The sequence below is a fragment of the Thalassophryne amazonica genome, chromosome 3, assembly GCF_902500255.1.
Source record: "Thalassophryne amazonica chromosome 3, fThaAma1.1, whole genome shotgun sequence".
Classification (NCBI taxonomy): Eukaryota; Metazoa; Chordata; class Actinopteri; order Batrachoidiformes; family Batrachoididae; genus Thalassophryne; species Thalassophryne amazonica.
The window spans coordinates 61,318,945-61,335,570 of NC_047105.1; the positions used below are offsets into that span (position 1 = coordinate 61,318,945).

At 43.1% G+C, this 16,626-nt stretch overlaps 1 protein-coding gene across 1 annotated transcript in view; it reads right to left on the reverse strand.

The window, feature by feature from the left end:
- rad54l2 (RAD54 like 2) overlaps positions 1-16,626 on the reverse strand; it is a 63,443-nt gene that overhangs the window by 31,287 nt on the left and 15,530 nt on the right. The window contains exons 5-16 of the mRNA XM_034166474.1: positions 16,258-16,398; positions 15,801-16,030; positions 15,115-15,297; positions 14,879-15,012; positions 14,572-14,768; positions 13,662-14,004; positions 13,368-13,545; positions 11,445-11,675; positions 3,317-3,435; positions 2,028-2,146; positions 760-859; positions 460-665 (exon numbers count right to left, since the gene is read on the reverse strand). Of these exons, the coding sequence (XP_034022365.1) occupies positions 460-665; positions 760-859; positions 2,028-2,146; positions 3,317-3,435; positions 11,445-11,675; positions 13,368-13,545; positions 13,662-14,004; positions 14,572-14,768; positions 14,879-15,012; positions 15,115-15,297; positions 15,801-16,030; positions 16,258-16,398 (2,181 nt within the window). The remainder of the gene's footprint in view (positions 1-459; positions 666-759; positions 860-2,027; positions 2,147-3,316; positions 3,436-11,444; positions 11,676-13,367; positions 13,546-13,661; positions 14,005-14,571; positions 14,769-14,878; positions 15,013-15,114; positions 15,298-15,800; positions 16,031-16,257; positions 16,399-16,626) is intronic.

Below are 16,626 nucleotides of genomic sequence, written 5' to 3' on the forward strand. Positions count from 1 at the left end.
TGTTAAGCCAGCTTGTGCATTCAGTGACTCAAACCAATAAAAGCAATTGTCTTGTAAGTCACCAAACTAAAAGAAGAACATTTTGAGGGTTAGTTTTTCCTTCCCACTGTCGCCAAGTGCTTGCGCACAGGGGGTCGTTTTGACCGTTGGGGTTTTTCCGTAATTATTGTATGGCTTTGCCTTACAATATAAAGCGCCTTGGGGCAACTGTTTGTTGTGATTTGGCGTTATATAAATAAAATTGATTTGATTTGAAATAACTGTTAGTTGCAGTGCTATGAGATATGTTAGGATTTTACTTGGTCTTTTTATGTCTCTCCACACACACACACACACACACACACACACACACACACACACACACACACACACACACACACACACACACACACACACACACACACACACACACACACACACACACACACACACACACACACACACACACGAGTCTCTTACCAGACATCCCCTGCTTAGAGACTTGTCTGTCATATATTTTCTTCTCCAAGGTGAAGTCACAGACCAGGCGGTAAATGAAGCAGGGTTTTCTCTGACCATAGCGGTATACCCTGCACACTGCTTGAGCGTCGTGACAGGGGTTCCACGAAGCATCGAACACGACGACACGGTTGGCTCCAATCAGATTTACTCCCAAGCAGCCCGCTCTTGAGTAAGATTCAGCAAATTAATGATCAGGATGTTATCTGTGTGTGTGTTTGGGGGTGGGGGGATTTAAGAATTGAGAGCTGAGACATGTACCTTGTAGAAAGCAGGAAAACCATTGCAGTGTTGTTCTCTGGGTCATTAAACTGATTGATAAGTCGTTCTCTTTCTGAAGCAGATGTACTACCGTCCAGTCCTGAAAAGAGATGGACATTTCTTACAAGGTGAATAGATGACGTTTGTACAGCACCTTCCCATTTGAAAAGGCATTCAAAGAAGGGGTGGGGCAATATTATATTGCAACAATGAGACTTTACTGGTGTGTCTTCCCCAAAGCTTGGCTTCACATAGGCGTCTTCTAATTGTTACAGTACTCACAGGTAATTTTAGACCTTCTTTGTTCACCCTGGAGCTGATCATTGGCTGAGTCATTGCCATTCTGACTATTCTTTGACCCATTTGAATGGCAGTCTCCAGTTTTCTCCTTGGTCTTTCTGATTTTGGTTGCCATGTTACAGCATTTCAGATCATTTTAGCAGAGCAGCCTATCATTTTCTGCATTTCTTTATATGTTTTCCCCTCTCCAATCAACATTTTAATCAAAGTACGCCGTTCTTCTGAAAAATATCTGGAACGAACCATTTTACTCAGATTTTCAGGGAAAAATACACTACAACCATCATGTGCAACATTTGCTGCCTTCCTCCTAAAATAAGGGCCACCTGTTTGACACCCGTTTTTTCACAGAAAGAAAAATGTACACTGCTATTTTTTGAACAGCCTAACATTCCTTTTTCTTCACTTTCTGTAACGTAAAAACAAATTCGAAATTTTTTTTTTCATGTTTTGATTTGGAATAGAATATGCAGTATTCTCAATGCATTTGCATGGAAGGAAATAAATGGTACTGTAAGGATTTTGAGCTTAACTCACTTTTTTTTAAAACACACTGCTATTATTTTGAACACAACTGTAAATAAAAACTGCTGCAACATGGATTCTGTATTATCACGGTCTTGTGCAAGTCATCTTGTGGCACATCATCACATCTGTGATGACTATGACACCAGTGTACCGCTTGCTCCTAGTTCCAATTGGTTTTCCAACAATGTATCACATTCATGCTCTCACACACGTGCACATCTCTCCAACAACCTGTTGGTGCATGAGCAGCATATTCTACAATGTAACCTCCAGGTGCGCCTTAACAACAAAGCATCTGAACACATTTAAGTGTGTAATATTCTACCTGCATTGCATTATGGGAATATTTTTCGTTCAATATTTGCAATAAGCTAGAGACTAGAAATGATTCATCAAAACTTCAAACATTTGAGTTTCAGTTTGTAGATTGGTTGACTCACTGTAGTAGTTGAGGTTGCGAACCCAGCTTTGGCTCTGTGCGTCAGAGGAGGCAAGAGTCACTGGCATGGGTTTCTTTGATAAGAAGTCCTCAATGACTGTCAGGGTAGACAAGCTTTGGCTGCAGGTGCAAACAATACAGGTAGAGCAGGAAGCATTAGTGACCTGTATTGTCTATGATGGGGAGTCAAATTTCAGTATCAGTAGACCAGTTTGGTACACTCAACACAGAACCAACTTAAAAAGCTTTACAATTGGTAAAACTGGAATGAATTACATTGTTTGAACTTAAGTTAGCAAGTTAGATCAAATCTAACTTAAAACTTAAGTTCAAACAACTAAATTAATTCAGGTTTTGACAACTGTAATGCTCTGTAAGTTGGTTCAACTATTATCTTTTTTTCAGTGTATGTGACCCACCAATTTGTGGAGGTTGTACAGTACGAGAAACGTGGCCCAAACAAAAATGTTCAGTCTGATTCACAGATAGGGTCCAAACATGTAGTCCCCCCCCCCACATCCTGCTGGGCACTATTTCAGTGGACTCAAACTCATTTTTGACATGGATTATTCATCCCATTTGTGTTGTGTTGCATTTACCGTGCAAATCTGCTTCCATTTACTGTGCAAAATTGGTTCAATCCATTTTGTACCATTGCACACTGTGACCACAGCACACGCACACACTCATGGGGATGGCATTTCGCTAAACATGTCACCGTTTGTACTGCTGACGGAAGACAATTTGAACGAGCTAATTGACAGTGCTAATTCTTCTAACACACAAAAAAAAAACAAATCCACAATGCCTTAAGCCATCTAGAGGCATGAAGAGCTGCTAGGATGAAGAGGTTCGGATGAAAACTTGGGCAAATTTCTGATGCAATTTTTCACTGGAGTGAGGAAAACAGACGGCAGTCTGTACACAAAGCCAGGATGTACATGATGTAGTCACAGACTACATCGTCAGAATTTTGAAGCATCTGAATGGGAACAATTTTAGAGTCCTATTTAAAGTTCATGTTGGACTGTTGACATCAAAGCACCAGTGACGAACACCAAAATGTAAGTCCCTTTTCTGTTGTTTATCAATTAACAAAATATCAAACAAGGATCTGTTTTTGCCGTTATATAAAACAAAGAATGAATTTTTTTCATTCATTCCATCGAATGAATATTTCATGCGGTGAAAGATGGAATGTTCCATTCAACAAGGCTTTGATTATATACAACTTAAAGTGGTTAATGTTTTATTTTTGTTTCATGGGAAATATTACTATAAAAGCCTTACCTAAAGACCAAAATCTTATCTCCTTTCTTCACGCTCTCATCAATCAAATAAAAGAGCAGAACCATCTTGGCAGAGTTGTCAAGAACCCCGGTAGGGTAATTTAACATTATGTCCTTTGCCTGAAAGAAATAAATGGAATAAAAAAAAAAAAAAAGCAGTTGAATTACAAGGCAACAACTCAAAGACACTTAACTCTGAAGATCAACTGAAAGGAAGGTGTGATGAGATCCTGTGCCAGGACATGTCACAATATTAAAACATGATGAAAATTCTCTCTACACTGTATTTTCATATGTGCTGCATGTGAGCACTGAGTAGCTCAAGCAGGACCAGAGGTAGACGGCAGAGTTCTCAGCACAGGGGCAAAAAAAGCTGACCATAACACACACACGACGACATGACACAATGACAACGCTGCATCATAAATGAATCAGAGTGATTCGCTTATGATTCCTTTCCCTGTGCCTTCCTCCTCTCCAAACACAGAGGAGAATTGTGCATGTTGAGTCCGTCTTTGCTCCACGTAGATGTCCAGAATGAGGCAAAAAAACCCAAAACAAAAACATTTTGTAGAGACAGTTCAGCACTCCAAAACACTTACTTTGTGCATGCAAGATACATTTGCACGATTTTATTAATCAGAATAGATTGTGATTAGTTTGTGCGCGGTGCTGAGCGCACATGTTGCGCGTTAAAATAAGAGACACCAAAGTGAAAAACGTAATTATTTTGTGTTTATGTGGTTGATAATTATAACAATAGTCAGTTACAGTGCATCCAGAAAGCATTCACTGTATAAGGTCCCACAGTTGACAGTGTATGTCAGAACACAAACCAAACGTGAAGTCAAAGGAATTGTCTGTAGACCTCTGAGACAGGACTGTCTCGAGGCACAAATCTGGGGAAGGGTACAGAAACATTTCTCCTGCTGTAAAGGTTCCAATGAGCACAGTGGCCTCCATCATCCACAAATGGAAGCAGATCCACCAGGACTCTTCCTAGAGTTGGCCACCCATCTAAACTGAGCAATCGGGAGAGAAGGGCATGTGTCAGGGAGGTAACAAAGAACCCGATGGTCACTCTGTCAGAGCTCCGGCATTCGTCTGTGGAGAGAGGATAACCTTCCAAAAGCACAACCACCTCTGCAGCAATTCACCAATCAGGCCTGTATGGTAGAATGGCCAGATAGAAGCCACTCCTTAGTAAAAGGGGCATGGACGCCCACCTGGAGTTTGCCAAAACTCACCTGAAGGACTCTCAGATCATGACAAACAAAATTCTCTGGTCTGATAAGACCTGGCGTGAAAGCCAGGCATCATGTTTGGAGGAAACCAGGCACCATCCCTACAGTGAAGCATGGTGGTGGCAGCATCATGCTGTGGGGATGTTTTTCAACAGCAGGGACTGTAAGACTACTCAGGATTGAGAGAAAGATGAATGCAGCAATGTACAGAGACATCCTGGATGAAAACCTGCTCCGGAGTGCTCTTGACAGACTGGGGCAACAGTTCATCTTTCAGCAGGACAAAGACCCTAAGCACACAGCCAAGATATCAAAGGAGTGGCTTGAGGGCAACTCTGTGAATGTCCTTGAGTGGCCCAGCCAGAGCCCAGACCTGAATCTGACTGAACATTTCTGGAGAGATCTGAAAATGGCTGTGCACCGACGTTCCCCATCCAACCTGATGGAGCTTGAGAGGTCCTGCAAAGAGGAATGAACAAAACTGCCAAAAGATAGGTGCACCAAGCTTGTGATATATTCAAGAAGACTTGAGGCTATAATTACTGCCAAAGGTGCATCAACAAAGTATTGCACAAAGGGTGTGAATACTTAGTACGCGTTTCTGAGTTTTTATTTTTAACAAATTTGCAAAAAAAAAAAAAAACAGTGCATCAACAAAGTATTGCACAAAGGGTGTGAATACTTAGTACGCGTTTCTGAGTTTTTATTTTTAACAAATTTGCAAAAAAAACAAACAAACAAACAAACGAACAAACAAAAACAACTATTTTCATGTTGTCATTTTGGGGTGTTGTGAATGGAATTTTGAGGGGAAAAAATTTATTTGATCCATTTTGGAATAAGGCTGTAAACTAAAAAATGTGGAAAAAGAAGCACTGTGAATACTTTGATTGCACAGTTTGAAGACGGATGCGTACCTTTCCAATTTGTGTCCAATCAACTGAATTTACCCCAAGTGGACTGTAATTAAGCTGTGGACACATCTCAAGGATGATCAGTGAAAACATGACGCACCTGAGCTTAATTTTGAGCTTCATGGCAAAGGCTTTGAATACTTGCGTACATATGATTTCTTAGTTTTTTGTCACTCATTCACTCATCTTCACCCGCTTATCTGGGATTGGGTCACGTGGGCAAAAGCTCCAGCAGGGGACCCCAAACTTCCCTTTCCCGGGCCACATTGACCACCTCTGACTGGGGAATCCCGAGGCGTTCCCAGACCGGTGTGGAGATATAAGCTCTCCAGTCCTGGGTCTTCCTCGGGGTCCCCTCCCAGATGGACGTGCCTGCAACACCTCTCTAGGGAGGTGCCCAGGGGGCATCCTTACCAGATGCCGAACCACCTCAAGTGGCTCCTTTCAACACAAAGGAGCAGCAGATCTACTCCGAGCTCCCCACAGATGACCGAACTTTTCACCGTCGATCTTAAGCTCCTGTCACATAGCAAGAATGTGCAGGAACCAGCATGACATGACAAATACTGCCATAATCTGACGCAGTCAGGAGGAAAAGAGGCGTGGTCAGTAGTGTCAGAACACATCCAGATGACCTCGTCCACACCTGCATGATGGCACTGAAAGCGCATATAGACAACAGGTAGATGACACAGACTGCTGTCAGATGGCCATAAAAGGTGCTGAAGACTGCCCAATGTCCAAACGTCTGGATGGCAAACACGGGACGGAGTGGGAGGGAGCGCTATGTTGCTCACGCGCGCGCAGTGTCCAAGTGTGCCACACATGGGGTTGAAATGATCACTCAGCCATGTGTCTGTGTGTCTATATGCATAACGCTGCATGAGCCACTAAGCGTGTGTGCTACTGGACAGCTTTGCTGAAAGTTTGCTGGCAGTGTGCCATGCTGTCCCCTGCGTCAGACACAGCGCCTTTCCAGCGAACTTAAATTTCTTTTTTCTTTTCCCTATGTGCATATATCGTAATGGTAAATGCCACACTGGCAGAACCATTTATATACATTAATACCCATATATGCAATTTATTCTTGCAAGACAGAAGGTATGTAGTGCGTGAGTGAATGTGGTGTGTGTGACCCCCATCCTCCCTTCCCGATCAGCCTACAACATCCTACTCAAAGCCAACCGACAACTTCTATCAGGAAGGGCCAACCACCAAAACAACACAAAGACAGACAAGAACGAGAGACAAGTGGTGAAGACAATAACTGTGACGTGAGACACTGAGGAGACGGGGCCCCAACCATACAACATACCAGGACAAACAACCACACATGAACAAACAGTAACAGCAACAGTCTGCTGTCTAATTAGTGAGCATCCATACCCTAATCTAGATCACCGTAGTGTTAATCCCCTTAAGAGCACCCAAACACCAAATTGTGGTGACGGCCACAAACATGCAACCATCCACACACAGAGACCCAGATCACAGCTAAATATCTGTTCACTACTGTGGCTGGTGTGTTGGGCAAAGACAAGAGTACAGAACCTTACCATATGACATGGACCACTCCGGCACGTCAGAAGCCACGGCCGCGAGCACCGACGGACGTGGGTCCAGGACACAGTGCCCCGGGGGAACCAGGAGAAAAGGGGCAGCGGAAGGGCACAGGAGGCAGGAAAGGCAGCCCCCAGAGCCACCAGGCAGCACAGCAAACCAACAGGGGAGCAGCCCGATGGCGCCAAAACGCACCCGACACCACCCCTCCCCACGGAGGCATAGGGAGCAGCCCCATACCCAAGGGAAGCGAACAGGGCGCTGGCATAGGCCCACCAATAGGGGGAGCCCCAGAACCACACCACCAGGGCCACAGCCCCCGAGGGCGGGAGCGAGTGGCGGCAAGGACGGGGGGCAAAGGAGCCACCGCAACCGAATCCAAAGCACAGGGTAGGGACCACCGAGCCATACGAGCACAAGGCCCCCCCGACAGCCAAGCCCCCCAGCGCAGCTAGCAGGGCCCCCCAAACCCCCCCCACCCCAGATCCCACCCCAAGCACCAAAGCCCATGACCAGGAGACCGCCCGAGTGAGAGCGGGGCCCATCCCGCGGAGACCACGGCCCCCATCCCCCCAGCAGTCGCCAACCCCCCAGTGCCAACACCCGTGCCCCACCCCCACAACAGGCCGCTTTTTTCTTTTTTGCTCACTTCAGGAGCACAACATGACTTTGGACACCGTGATGGTTGGATTATCACATGGGATTTATTTTTGCGTGGTTCATTCCAGCACACAGCAGCTGGGTGAGAGGATTTTAACCACAGGATGCGATCCGGCTCCACGTCCACACTGCGCTGTGAAACACTCCTGGGCCGTTATTGGAGGTGAGATTCATGTTTATTAATGCTGTAACGGCCTGGCACAACAGTTCCATGTCATATCCCCTACAGAGTTAGAAGGTGATTATATATTTCAGCAGTGAGGTCCCTTCAGCTCCAAGTCTTCGTTCCTACATAGGAACAAAGACTGACCAGTAGATCAAGAGCTTTTTGGCTCAGCTCCCTTTTCGTCACAATAGTACGGTAGAGCAAATGCAATACTGCCCCTACTGCGCCGATTCTCTGGCCAATCTCACGCTCCATTGTTCCCTCACTCGTGAACAAGACCCCGAGGTACTTGAACTCCTTCACTTGGGGCAAGACTGTATTCCCTACCCGGCGTAGGCAATCCACTGGTTTCCTGCTGAGAACCATGGCCTCAGATTTAGAGGTGCTGATCCTCATCCCAGCCGCTTCACACTCTGCTGTGAACCGATCCAGTAAGTGTTGGAGGTCACAATGCCGATGAAGCCAACAGAACCACATCATCTGCAAAAAGCAGTGATGAGACCCTGAGCCCACCAAATTGGAAACCCTCCTCCCCCCGACTATGCCTCGATATCCTGTCTATGAACATCACAAACAGGATTGGTGACAAGGCGCAGCCCTGGCAGAGGCCAACCCCCACCCGAAACAAGTCCGACTTACTGCCAAGCACCCGAACACAGCTCTCACTTTGTGAGTACAGAGATTGGATGGTCCTGAGAAGGGACCCCCTCACTCCATTCTCCTGCAGCACCTCCCACAGTATCTCCTGGGGTACACGATAATACACCTTCTCCAAGTCCACAAAACACATGTAGACTGGATGGGCATACTCCCAGCCCCACACGCCCAAGGATTCTTGTGAGAGTAAAGAGCTGGTCGGTTGTTCCACGTCCAGGACGGAACCCACATTGTTCCTCTTCAATCAGAGGCTCGACTATCGGCCGAACCCTCCTTTCCAGCACCCTGAAGTAGACTTTACCAGGGAGGCTGAGTAGTGTGATGCCGCTGTAGTTGGCACACACTCTCTGGTCTTTTCAGTTTTTTGTTTTTAATAAATTTGCAAAAATGTAAAAATCTTTGACATTGGCATTAGAAGAATCAGAATAGCCTTTTCTATTCACCAAGTACGTTCAAAGAAGACAAGGAATTTGACTCTAGTATGAACTGTACTCTCTCTGTACAAGCATGTATAAATATAAACTAAACACTAAATAATTCACAATACAAAATGTGTAAATAAAGTGTGCAATAAAAAATGTGTGCAAAGGAGAAACAGACATTATGGGGTAAAAAATGAATTTCATCCATTTTGGAATAAGGCTGTAACATAAAATGTGGAAAAAGTGAAACGCTGTGAATACTTTTTGGAGGCACCGTATCGTCACACCCCGAAATGAAAGTGGTGATACACTCATTCACTCTTCAACTGCTTTTCCGGGACTGGGTTGCAGAGAAAGTGATGATACATTAATTTAATAATTTTCTGAATCTGTTTGTTCAAGGTAAGGGCCACAGGGGTGCTGGATCCTATCCCAGCAGACACTGGGCAAGAGGTGGGGTACACCCTGGACAGGTAGCCAGAATGTCACAGGGCTGACAATGTCACATACAGTATGTGAATATTTATCTATTTAGATTTTGAGATATAAAATAAAACATTAAAAGTAATAGATACTCTTGGGTGTATTTATTATGTAACAATAAGATATGGAATCTGGAAATGAGAAACACTTTTACCAATATTGACCATACTATGTAATACACAATGTTTAGTTTCATATATGCCCCTCATCAGCTGAGTTCTCTCAAGTAGGTACCTGTGGAATACACTGTCAGAACTAAAATAGTTCTTAAAAAAAAAAAAAAAAAAAATCGAACAATGATACAAATAGGCACAGCACTACAAAAAAAAACACATGTAAGAATGTGTTTTACATTATGAGTAGGGATGGGTATTGATAAGATTTTAATCTATCGATTCCTCTTATCGATCCGATTCCTTATCGATTCCCTTATCGATACCTCTTGTGAATTTTCTGTGTACTAAAAATAGGCTTTACAGGTTTTCCATGTCAACAACATTTTATTAAGTCTTAAAGTAAATAAATATGAAATTGGTCACTGGATCCTTAAACTCTGGACATAATAAACTCTACATGGTGGATCCTTGATCTCTGGACATAAATAGAAATAAACAATCTGTAGTTTTGTCAAAAGCATTTCCTTTCAGATATTATTGGCATGAATGTCTTTCCATACATCTGAGCTGAGCTCTTGAAGCCGGCTGTGCTGCACGTCAGGATGTAATTCATAAAGAATGCAGGGTGTCTCATTTTGGGAGTAAAAAAACGTTTTAGTCAATTGTAGTTTATTGTCTGTGTGGTGGACCCCCCTGCCACCACCATACAGTGTTAGTCCTTTTTTTAAATTAATTTCATTATTACATAACATATATATTTTGGACACATATTTTCTATTGGGTGCACACTTTAGTTAATATTTGTCTGAATTGTACTTACACTTGTTTTCTCTGTTTGAGGAGCTGCTTGGGGAAAAGGATGGCTGACGGGGTTGGCAGCCAGTTTATAACTTTGGAGGCCTACCAAGTCGAAATGGACTGAGGGGGAACTTCAGTTTAATTCTGGTTAATTTAGATATTTAATTTGCTTTACCTCACTTTTGTAATCACTTTTGAGTTGGTGTTAAGTTAAAGTTATTTTTGCTTTATTTGGGGTTTTTACCTTTGTTGTTAAATTGGTAGTTTTGTTTCTTTTTGTTTGAGATCTCCCCTCTTGAGTTAAGGTTTGGTTACTCCACCCCTTTTTAAGCAGCTTCTGTTAATTATCATGAGGGCAGTTTTTCTTGAGTTTCTGTATTGTTCAGTTGGGCCCAAATCTTGGTTATTTTGATTTTTACAATGGTTTGTTAACTTTTGTTGGCTTTATTAAAATTGGAAACTTTTTTACACCCTTGTTGTCCATGTTCATGTTTGGTCCACTACAGTCTGTATTACAATGTTTGGAAAGAGGTGTCATTTTATTTAAAGCAGCAATTCATTTGGAAGTTATTAATTCCGACCGGACTCTGTCTCGGCAGAGAGCTGCACAGCGTTTGGAGCTGTGCCAACGGAATGGAGGACGATTCTCGTTTCTTGACTGCAACAAGACAAGAATCCCAGTTAGTGACTTTAATCCACACAAAAGTGACTCATGATTGACATATTTTAATGGCTTTGAGAGGGATTAAGAAGCGGACTTGTCGCTTCTGAAGAACAGCGAATCAAAGAACCAATGAGCCAGCAGATCGAAGCACTGCTTCACTGGTTCATGTTTCAAAGTGGAGTCACGCTGCAAAAGCGGTTGATTACAGAGCTGCTGCAGGGTCTGCAATCAATGTAGAGAAATGATCATTTTCCCGACAAACACCCTCAAAAACAATGGCTGCTCTGAAGGACCGATAAGGGAATCGTTAAGCAAAAGGGCTTTTGATGTCGGTGGATCGAATCAATTCTTAACGATACCCAAAAAGAACCGGTTCTCGATACGCAACCCTAATTATGAGGATGTACTGCATGTATAGGATGATGTTTAAATTGCCATGACCTACCCATTCGTATGTGATGACTTGGTTGGTTCTATCCTGAGAGTGATTGAGAGGCGGCAAGTTGTTGTTGACTTTGCTGTTGCCTGAGTCAGCTGCTTTGGCTTTGAGGCCAGCACCCGGTGCAGGGCAGCGGCTATTAGGCGCTGAAGTAATATCATCAAGATCCAGGTCCTGTTCATTGGCCTGATTCTCCTTCTGCAGAGCTTCATAAAGGACGTCTGGATGATTCCAGATCTGGAAGTATCACAAAACAGCGGTTACATAGGCAGATGCTGAATAAGCAAAATATCATCCAATTTTTCAATAAGGACTATGCTGAAAAGATACAAGGTTTTGCTGGACTATAAGTTGCACATTTTTTACTTGTTTGGCTGGTCCTGTGACTTATATTTCAAAGCGACTTGTATGTCAAGTAATATAGCATTGTCATCTATGGCCACAAGATGACACCATTAACACAGGTGACAAGCTGCTCTTGTATACTGTTCTGAATGAGGGCTGAGCCACAGTCCGAAGCCAAGTTACAAAATAAGAAGACGACACGAATGAGGAGCTCATAATAGGTTTTAGGGCTGGTAAAAAAAAAAAGCATATTTTCCAAAAAAGTCACGAGTTTTTATTATTTCGATTTAAATCGACGTATCGATTTAAATGAACCCTTTAAATTTTCTCTATTTCACTCTTCTAAATGATACTATACAAATGATATTAGTTGTAATTTGTATTGGGCAGCGCAATCTTGTATGAGGGCGGGCGCTAAAGGGGTTAAAATATGCATATGATGTAAATTCTCTACTGCCAGAGACAGAAACACGGCACTTTCTGAGTTTTTGGGCAAATTCCACGCAAAGTGAAAATGCAAAGAAAAGGTGATGAGGCAGTGGAAAGTGGACATGTGTTGTAGTTTGTTTAGGACCTGGAGCTCAAATGTGTCGAGGTAGTTGTACATGTGAGAGAACACAGCTACTCTGGTTAGCTGTGTAGGCTAACACTTACCGACACGACGTCTCCCATTTGCCTCGTCTTCTCTTCTCCACGGTGAACTGAAAAAACTCCACTTTCGCGACCGCTTCAGTGTTTGCAGCCGAAAACAAAACAGTACACCATTTTTCCATGTGAAGTTATGTTGTGTATATATTGCGCAACGGGAGTGGCTGTCCTCATAAGTGGTCAAATCCCGCGATATTACGCAGGGTTCAAACGAGACTACGTTGCCCTATTGACATGTTAAAACATAAAGGTGCACATATAACGTACAAGAACCATTAGTTAATGGTACTGATTTCATATTTTGGTCATCTTTTAAGTACTGATTGCTAAATTTTATTTTATTTTTTTTTAATGATCAGCTGATTTAAATCATACCAGCCGTGTCAAACTGAAAGACCATGCTCTTGAAGAAAGAGAGGTAAACACTTTCATAGTACCACAATGCTCAACTTTTTTGCACTTTGTGGGACAGTTTGAAAGACAATGAGGAGGATGGCTATGCTAAGGTCAGGCTAACTATGTTTAAAAAATGTATAATCAAGTACAAATAATATTTACATTCATGTCCATGTTTAGCACTTTCTTTAAGTTTTTAATCTGTTTAGTGGTAACAAAAAGTTTAAGCTTGGATTATCTGCATCTCCTATAATGACATTAATTAGCCCGTTAGCTTTTGCTCACTAACATTACAAATAAATAATGAACCACTTAAAATCTTTTTTGCTTCTTGTTATATGAAGCAGTCTGCTAGTTACAGACCAAATGATGTAGACTTACATACATATGTTTTTTCCTCTTCATGAGGCGTTATTCTGACAGATGCGACTTATATTTTGGTGCAACATATTTATACTCCAGAAAACACGGTAAATGGACTGGGTTAGCCAGTCTGAGTGTCTGGACCCTGTATCAGAACACCAAAGAAAACAGCCTCACCTTGCAGCATACACAGAAGGCCCTGAGGGGGTTTAGACCAAGCCACCCACTGTTCCCTGCTTCTCTGAACCGTTTCATGAACTCTGTATACAGTGCTCTCTGGATGGGAGAGAGCCGCACTAAGATCACATGCTCCTCCTTGGAGGGAAGGTGGTCTCGCAGCACATCGTGACCCCGCCTACAACTCAGAAAAGCACCAATCATACACAAGAAAGAATAAACCACAAAGTGGCTAATATGGTTTTGTTGTCACAGTGGAGAAATTCTAAATCTGGCCGTTCACACTGTACTCACCTCTGGACAAAACCCTCAAGCAGACTGTGCAGCACATGGCTGCGATACCGCATGAGGCGAACATCTTGAGGTGTGCTGTCCACACACTGTCCATTCAGAATGGGTCGCTCAAACATGTTGCTGAACTCTTGACGTGTGCCTAAAAAGTCGGGTCTAACAAAGTCCACCATGCACCAGTACTCAATAAGGTTATTCTGCAATGGGTAACCTGTCAGAACCACTCTGCGACGTGAGCGGATGTTCTTTAGGGCCTGTGACGTGCTGGCATGGTAGTTTTTAATCCGATGGCCCTCATCACAGATAACCACATCCGGGCCAGGTCGCATAATTGCTTTTTCAATGCCTGCACAGAGGGGGAAAAAAAAGAATGAATGAAATGAACGCTGCTGAGATCAAGAGCATGACTATGGATTAGGGGACTACCATGTGAACAAAAACTGAGGAATGCCCTCTTTAATAACTAATCTGGCATCAGTACAAACACATGGACTCGTACTCCATTTTACTGGGACTCTGCTCTTCACATTTTGGTTGGCTTTTAAGCCACCCGTCATTGTGATCACTCGACTTTATATCACATGGTTTCTTAGCTACAACATTTATGCCTCTATGTTGTGCTTTTATTTTGTTTGTATGGCCAATACAAAGCAGATGGTCAACCTACTGAGTCTGGTCTGCTTGAGGTTTCTGCCTATAATCAAAAAACACCCGAGGGACATTTTCGTTTCCACTGTTGCTAATGTGCTTGGCAACAGTAGATAAGGCTAGACCTTAATGATGTGTTGCACCTTGGGGTGACTTATATGCTGTGATTTGGTGCTGTATAAATAAAGTGAAGCTAAGTTTAACAGTACAAATATACACGGTTACTTAGGCTTGAGCTTTCCCTCCACTAGTGACTTTTACTGACCTTGCATTAGTTCCTGTTGTCTATCTTCCTCATCCAGGTCAATGATGACTGGTGCCGCAGGCTTCTTTGTCTTCCTCTTCTTGCCCATAACAAAGGTCTTCTTTAAGGACAGCAGGCGGTACATCTCGTAACCCATGAGCAACACACCTCCATCTCTGGACCATTCTTCCACAACTTTGGCCCTGGCCACTGTTGTTCTACAGAACACACACTCAGTATGAGTAACACCACTAACGTTTATTAAAGATGACCTACTGCTGTCATCTTTAGGTGTAAGTCATCTTTAGCAGTAGGTGTGCATGCGTACTTGTGCTCATCGTTGAGAATGTAAACTTTGAATGCGCGCCCTGTGATGACTTCAGGGTTAGCATCAGGGGGAAGGAGGTCTTGGGGTGGGAGCCAGAAGTTAAACTCTGTAAGCCAGTTCTGGAGTGTATTCACCTGCCATGTAAGAATGAAACACGGAGTTCAAATATGGACATATAGGCTCCAGTGAATACATTCAGTACTTTGCATATGACAGCTTATACTTGGATTACTCACAGGGACAATGGCGAGCACCGTGTGGGCTGCAGTATTCTTCAAAAGGATGTCAATGAAGGAAATGACTTGCAGAGTCTTTCCCAACCCCATACTGTGAGCAAGGATGCAACCAAAGCCACTGCTGGTGTTATACCGCTCCAGAGACTCAATAAGGTTATCATAAAGAAACCGGATTCCCCCAACCTTTGAGAAGAGATGAAAGTGTGAGAGAAAATAAGATGATTACACTGCCTGGGGTCAATTCTGAAGTATTTTTCCAACAAGTCTGAAACATGTCCAATTGCATGTCAAACATAAACAGGCAATATGTTTAAACTCAATATATGCTACGACTTGTCAAGTTCATACTATTTCCAGTTACTATACTTGAGTTTTCCCCTAGCTCTTCCCAGGCATCTCTTGATTTCAAAGGTTGAGGACCCAGAGACATGAAGATCCCCAAGTTCAACACGTTCACAGCATACAGATACACATCTAATGGCCGACTCCAGGAGGTCACTGAGTTTGACATCAAATTCCAAGTAGAATGATGCATAATCACAAATAAATCAATGCCTGGTTTAATAACAACACAACTTAAAAAAAAAACAATAAATTGTGAATAAATATTTCATTAGCCTGTGTTGCTGCTGCTGCTGGTCACGTATTTAAATGTGAGTGAGAACTGGTCTCAAGGTAAAGCACACCTGGTGAGGTTTAACAGCCGTGGCCAGCTGTGGTGCGAGGAAAATGTCTTTCTCCTCCGCAGGGTGATTGATATTAACCAGCACCCTTCCCTGGGCATCAGGCTGGTTCAGAGCATCGTTGATGTGTGCCCCACTGCTCTCCTCTGTGCCAGCGGGAGCATCAACCTCATCAGCTGACTCGCTGCTTAGCTGCAGGGCATCCTCGTCCCCAGAGCTGAGCTCAATTACATCTATGGCATCATGAGGGAAATAAACACCATCAGAGCTTCCTCAAAGCACTGCCTTCAATCTATTAAAAATGATATGACTTCAAGCTGCTGACAGTTTAATGTTTTGTCATGTACATCTTTATAATCATCTTTAACAGTTTCAGTGTACTGTACCTGTGCATTACAATGACCCTATAGGGTCTATCTATGTATTTAATGGCTTTTGATAGTACTACCAGCTATCTTACCATCTCTAATAGGTAGTGGAGGAAGCTTGGGTTCTTCCTTTTCTTCTTCCTCGCCACTGCTGTCCAGACAGATGACATCCTGCTTGCCCAGGAGAGTGGGTACCAAGTGAGACACCTCTCCGAAAATTGATGCTGGATCCACTGTGAGAAACATTGGAAAGGACAAGTATAGGGGAGGACATTAGCAGATGATGCTCCTTTTAGTGTAGCAGATAAGTGAAACAATCATGCAAATGGTGATAAAAGCATCAAATTCAGCAGAAATACTCCTTAGACACTCCTCTTTTGAAAAAAAAAAACGATTGGCCACTTGACTTTTCAATCGGTGGTCAGGTAGGGGTCAATTGAAGAATTACACAGAAGTCAAAA